General features: G+C 45.0%; 1 protein-coding gene across 1 annotated transcript; it reads left to right on the top strand.

Annotated features, from left to right (window-relative positions):
* Nucleotides 1-631: 631 nt before the first annotated feature.
* LOC123121309 (protein unc-13 homolog) lies at nucleotides 632-6,344 on the top strand. The gene is made up of 5 exons (XM_044541240.1): nucleotides 632-1,232; nucleotides 2,782-3,645; nucleotides 3,916-4,359; nucleotides 4,779-4,968; nucleotides 5,057-6,344. The coding sequence occupies exons 1-5, from the start codon at nucleotides 723-725 to the stop codon at nucleotides 5,986-5,988; spliced, it is 2,940 nt and encodes a 979-aa protein (XP_044397175.1). The 5' UTR covers nucleotides 632-722; the 3' UTR covers nucleotides 5,989-6,344.
* The last annotated feature ends 245 nt before the right edge of the window (nucleotides 6,345-6,589 follow it).

Genomic DNA, 6,589 nt, shown 5'->3' with positions numbered 1-6,589 from the left:
TATTCTATTCCTTACAAAAAAGAGAAAAATATAGTTTTTATAAGATGCCACACGACATATTTATAACACAACAAGCTAAAAAAACACGAGACCTAAGGGTCAAAAATATTATTTATATTTGGATTATAGGGAAAGTAAATGCAATCAATGACTCAATAATCAAATTTACAAGGGTCCAACTTTATTACTGAGCCCTTGAATGAGAAATAGAATACCATTCATATCAATTGAAACCCACAAACTCGTACACTTATGGTTCACATGAATGCACAGAGTAATTGTAAATTGCATATATATCAGTAAAAAATATTAAATCACTTTCTTGAAAATATATTTTTAAATATTGATTTAATTTTCAAAGTTACACAGCTTACTACTACTCCCTCCGTAGGAACGTTTTTGACAATAGTGTAAAAAACGTTCTTATATTTTGGGATTGAGGTAGTAACTTTTTGTGACAGCTTAGTACTAACTCTGTAGAACAACATGTATAATAACCGAGGTAAAACGTGGTACATCTTGCAATTCACCATGGGAGTCTCTTCCCTTTCTCTCTCCTCATCATCCATCCCTGGGCTGGAGAGCAAAAGCGGCACGCGCATACACACCCCCACCTCCTCCTCTTTCTCTCTCCCCCCCCCACCAGCTAGAGAGAGAGAGAGAGCGAGAGCGAGAGGCAAGCTGCCCTGCCGACCTCCGCGACCGCCGCCGCTGCCGACGCGATGGCCCGCCTGTTCCGCGACCCCCGCCGCGACTCCGCCTCCTCCTCCTCCAATGGCTTCGCGCCCCCGGCCGCGTCGCCCGCCGCCTCCGCGCTGCCGTCGCCGTTCCCCGACCTCGGCGTGCAGCTCTCCGCGGCCGAGCTCCGCGAGACCGCCTACGAGGTCCTCGTCGCCGCGTCCCGCACCACCGGCGGCAAGCCCCTCACCTACATCCCCCAGGCGGGCCCCGCGTCCCCCGCCTCGGTCTCCTCGGCGTCCTCCGTCAACAGCTCCTCCTCGTCGCTCCAGCGCTCGCTCACCTCGGCCGCCGCCAGCAAGATGAAGAAGGCGCTCGGGCTCAAGTCCTCGGCCTCGTCCAAGGGGGGCAGCCCGGGGAGCGGCGGTGCCGGGGTCAAGGCGGCCCCGCGGCGGCCGGCGACGGTCGGGGAGCTGATGCGGGCGCAGATGCGCGTGTCGGAGCCCGCCGACGCCAGGATCCGGAGGGGCCTCCTCCGCATCGCCGCGGGTCAGGTAGGATCTATGACTTGGTTGCGGTTGTTAGCGCGTTAATCCGTGGGATTCGAGCTGAAATGCAGCTTAAAGTTTGCTCATTTGATCGCCATTTTCGTGCTTGCTTGAATGCCCGTGTCGGCAGATTGTGGTAGATCTGGGGTGGGTTCAGCGTGCTGCGGCAAAAGCATAGAAAATTTGATCTTCGTTTTGGTTCTAGTTTGGTTAGTATTCTTCGCAGTTAGTTGGAGGGCTCGATAAAGTTCAAATTTAGCTGAAAATAAGCTTATTTTCTCACTTCCTATTTTTGGTTTTCCGTATCTCAAGTTGAGCTGAAATACAACTGGCGAGTATGCGGGCCTTTTCCCGCGAGGGGTGTGAAAATAGTTTTCTTTCCTTTTTCTAGCTTGAATCTCATAATTGTCGGCTGGAATGGAACCATTCACTTTCCCGTGCATCATTTGATCGTACCATTGATTATATATTAGTAGGATTTTTTAATTATATAATTAGTGGGAACCAGAAACCGTCGTAAATTGCATGATTCTTATCTTGATACGGGGTTTTGCTTCAGTGACAAAGTGCAGTGGAAGTAAGGGGAGGAAATGGGAAAATATAGCACAAAAGTGGAGAAATCAGTGACATGGATGCTAATCCAGTCCACCATGCAAAGAGCAGTGTATATTAATTGCATCAATGAGGATAAGGAGTTGATGATATACAATAGAACTTCTAACAACTTGCTGAACTATAATTTGCTTTTAGAAGATCGAGGGAGAAAATGTTTGGGGTGAGCTATTACTTATGCCAGTTCCAACAAGTTATTAACTTGACATGCCACTGCAAAAATGCATTTTGCTCTTGCGCCAAGAAGAAACAAATAAGCCTCCTCTTTCGCCATTCTTGCAAGGAATGGAGACAGTATAACGACTCACGACAATGAATTTGACTGTGTCCATGAGCATTTGTGTAAGTGCAGAGGTGTGCGTTAGGATTTGTGGAGGAGTAGGTTAAGGAAAATGAAGTGTCATTGGATTGGCTGAATAAGAGGGTGTAATATGACTGGGTTTTCTTGATACAAACCACACCTTGAGCTTCCTTGGATGCTTGAATTGTATTGGCATTCTGGCAATGCATTCATCTTAGTTGTGTAGCTTTAGCTGTAGAACTTTGGTTTAACGGATGCATTTCTAGCAATGCTTCTGACATTTTTTGCTTGGTTGATTCGTGAACATGTGAACCGTTACACACACTAACATCTTCTTTAGTGCTCACATCCATCTCGGTGAACTTCTTTGGAATGCTTGTTTTGGACTTCAGGTTGATGTCAACATGCTAAACATGAACTTTATGTCTATATATGTATGTGTACAACCTAATAGTATGTCATCTGCTGCTTCACATTCCTGTAGAGAGTAAATTCAAATAAGAATTTTTAGCTAAGATAGTGGAGTCTCTATTGTTTTGATGGTCCTACTAAATCCAGGTAAACATTGATGAAATTAATGCCCATTTCTGTAGTCATGTAGAACTTGTGTATACTTAATTTGAACTCCAATTTTCTTAACAGCTTGGCAGGCGCGCGGAAGCTATGGTTTTACCCTTGGAATTCCTGCAGCAGTTCAAGGCATCAGATTTCCCTGATCTTCAAGAACACGAGGCATGGCAGGGCAGGAACTTGAAGCTTATTGAGGCTGGTTTGCTCGTTCACCCGTTTGTTCCGCTGAACAAATCAGACAGTTCTGCACAACGGCTGAAGCAAATCATACGTGGAGCATATGATAGGCCACTTGAAACTGGGAAAAACTCAGAGTCGATGCAGGTCTTACGCACTGCTGTCATGTCCCTTGCTGGAAGGTCCCATGATGGAACTTCTGATGGATGCCACTGGGCAGATGGTTTCCCCTTGAATCTCCATCTTTACCAAATGTTGGTAGAAGCTTGCTTTGATAGTGATGATAGCACTGTGGTTGACGAGATTGATGAGGTGATTGAGCTCTTGAAGAAGACCTGGGTTATTCTTGGAATTAACCAGATGCTTCATAATCTTTGCTTCGCTTGGGCATTGTTCAATCATTTTGTTATGTCAGGCCAAGTAGATATTGAGCTGCTTTCTGCTGCTGAGAATCAGTTGGTTGAAGTTGCAAAGGATGCCAAAACCACTAAGGATCCAAATTACTGTAAAGTATTGAGTTCAACATTAAGCTCGATAATGGGCTGGACAGAAAAAAGACTTCTGGCGTACCATGAAACATTTAATACAAGTAACATTGAGTCCATGCAAGGTATTGTCTCAATTGGAGTGACAGCTGCAAAGGTGCTTGTTGAAGATATATCCCATGAATACCGCCGTAGGAGGAAAGAAGAGACTGATGTAGCTCGAAGTAGGATAGAAACATATGTAAGGTCTTCACTCCGTACAGCTTTTGCTCAAGTAAGTCCCTTCTGCTGAAAAGTATGCCTTTACCTTGTTCGCTGAAAATGTCCAGTTGCTTCATTAATTATTTTAATTATGTCAACCGTGGCACTGCTCATGCTAGTGCTATTTTGGTAACAAAACATTTAGAGGTACATTCCTGGTACCTAATCCCCAAGAAATCATTTTGCTGAAACCGAAACAGTACATTTAATAATCTTTTCTTACTAGACAATTTGAGCTGTAAATCTTACAGAAATGTATGTGACACACCTTTCACCTGTACAGAGAATGGAAGAAGCAGATTCAAAGCGATCATCGAGGAACCCTACCCCAGTTATGTCTATCCTTGCAAAGGACATTGGTGACCTAGCAATTAAGGAGAAAAATCTGTACAGTCCAATATTGAAGACATGGCATCCCCTCGCTTCAGGTGTTGCTGTTGCAACCCTTCATTCATGTTATGGAAGTGAGCTGAAGCAGTTCATAGCTGGGCTTACAGAGTTAACCCCGGAGACAGTTCAAGTGCTCAAGTCTGCAGACAAATTAGAAAAGGATCTTGTTAATATTGCTGTCGAAGATTCTGTGGATAGTGATGATGGAGGCAAGTCATTAATCAGAGAGATGCCACCATATGAAGCTGAAAATGCAATTGCTAATCTTGTGAAAGTGTGGATAAAAGAAAGGGTGGATAGACTCAAGGGATGGGTTGACCGGAATCTGAAGCAAGAGGTGCTCTTATTTTGCATTACTGCATATCTTATTTTCCCAGTATAAATAGAAAGCTTCATAGTTTAGTACTTGATGTTGCATGATGTTATGGCTTGCAAGATTAAGTTAGTCTATATTTGCATATGGCTAATGTTCATGTGGCTAGTTTTCAGTTCGCTGTCAAAAATAAAATAAAATCATGCCACCATATTAGTTTTGTTCCGTCTAGTTGGCACCATAAGAGCTGTGTGTACAAACCCAAGCAATATATTGACTCATACGTCTTGAGTCTGAACGGTCCCTATGGGAGGATTATGCCAACACAATTTGTTGCTCTATAGAAACAATTTTCACAGTAGCAGTTCTGTTAGGTTTAGCTTAAAACATGTGCCTAGTCTAAGTTTTCTGTTCCACTAAGCCTGGCAATATCTTCTATGCAGACATGGAGTCCAGGTGCCAACAGAGATAACTTTGCTCCCTCGTCTGTGGAGATGCTTCGGATTATTGGGGAAACACTGGATGCATTTTTCGAATTGCCCATACCAATGCATCCAGCTCTTCTTCCTGATCTGACAGCAGGTCTGGATAGAAGCTTACAGCTTTATGTGTCTAAAGCAAAATCTGGCTGTGGTAAGTACTACGTACACAAAAGATGGAATCGTTTTCCGTAACTTGGTGTTTGGATGCTGAGTAAAGTTTCCCTCTGATTTAATTACAGGGTCACGGAGTTCTTTTATGCCCGAACTACCTCCACTAACGCGATGTGAGGTTGGCTCGAAACTACTATTCAAGAAAAAGGAGAAGCCACAGAATCCACAGCATCGAGGACCACAAAATGGAGCAACCAATGGAACTGACCCCTTGGGCCTTCCTCAACTTTGTGTACGCTTGAATACACTTCAGTACATCCGAAGCGAGCTAGAGAACCTAGAGAAGAAGATTAAAACATGCTTGCGGAACGTCGAGTCAGCTCAGGCAGATATTACTAATGGATTGGAGTTCAAGTTTGAACTTTGTCAGGCGGCCTGTCAAGAAGGTATACAACACTTGTGTGAGACGACTGCTTACAAGGTCACCTTTTTCGACTTGGGCCATATTCTGTGGGACACTCTCTACATTGGTGATATTGCATCGAGCAGGGTGGACTTATTGTTGAGAGAGCTTGATCCTATCCTGGAGACAATATCAGGTACGGTGCACATCAAGGTGCGGAACCGTGCCATAACGGCATTGATGAAAGCCACATTCGACGGCTTCTTGCTGGTTATCCTTGCTGGTGGGCCTCTGCGTGCTTTTACACGGCAGGACTCTCAGATAATAGAGGGCGACTTCAGGTCCCTCAGAGACCTGTTTCTGGCTGACGGGGATGGTTTGCCGGAGGAACTGGTCGACAAGGCGTCCTCCCAGGTGAAGAATGTCCTGCCCCTCCTACGAACAGAGTCGGAAGGCCTCATCGAGCGGTTCAAACGACTGATTGCCGAGTCGGATCAAAGCCGAACTGCCTCCAGGGGCAAGTTGCCGATGCCAACGACTACAGGACACTGGAGTCCAAATGATGCGAACACGGTCCTGCGGGTCCTGTGCTACCGGCACGAGGAGGCGGCTACAAGGTTCCTCAAGAAAACCTATGGCCTTCCCAAGAAGCTTTGACGCATGGGATGATAGCTCATGACACACAGGTTGTACATTTCCAGCCGCCGCCGCTATCTATCACAACAGATATTTGCTCGGGATAATGTATTGGGTATGGCATGACCCTGCGAGTAACACCATTGTAAAGGTTCCACAGAGGGGAGGGGGTTTTGTTTTTCTTTTCTCACCCTTTTTTGGAGGGTGGGGGTATTTGTTGATTATTATTTGTATACATGTTTCTCTGACCCAGTTCTTTTGCTGATGTTAGCCTTTGTGCGCCCGTGTTTGTAACAGATATATCTCGATTCCGTTTTACTAGTTTGCAACAGGTATATCCATTCATCTTTGTGAATAAGTTATGTGTTTTGTGTTGACATGGTCCCGTTCGTTTGGCGCTCTTTTTAGCTTGCTGTATGCAATGCACTGCGTTTTGGCATTTCATTGGTTTGTTGGCTCCTCGCTCTCCTGTTTGTAGAACTTTGTGTTGTAGATGTTCTTGGTTAAGGAGCACCCACATGTGGTTCGTTGATCAGGAGGGCAGTACTATCAGGGTTCAGACCCTAGGTTTTTACGCTTTGGTGCCTCATAATGGTGGAATATCCATTCAGTGGGAGGTGAT

This window comes from Triticum aestivum, chromosome 5D (assembly GCF_018294505.1).
Source record: "Triticum aestivum cultivar Chinese Spring chromosome 5D, IWGSC CS RefSeq v2.1, whole genome shotgun sequence".
NCBI lineage: Eukaryota > Viridiplantae > Streptophyta > Magnoliopsida > Poales > Poaceae > Triticum > Triticum aestivum.
The sequence above is the reverse complement of the archived record's forward strand: the minus strand, read 5'-3'. Positions and strand labels throughout refer to the sequence as shown.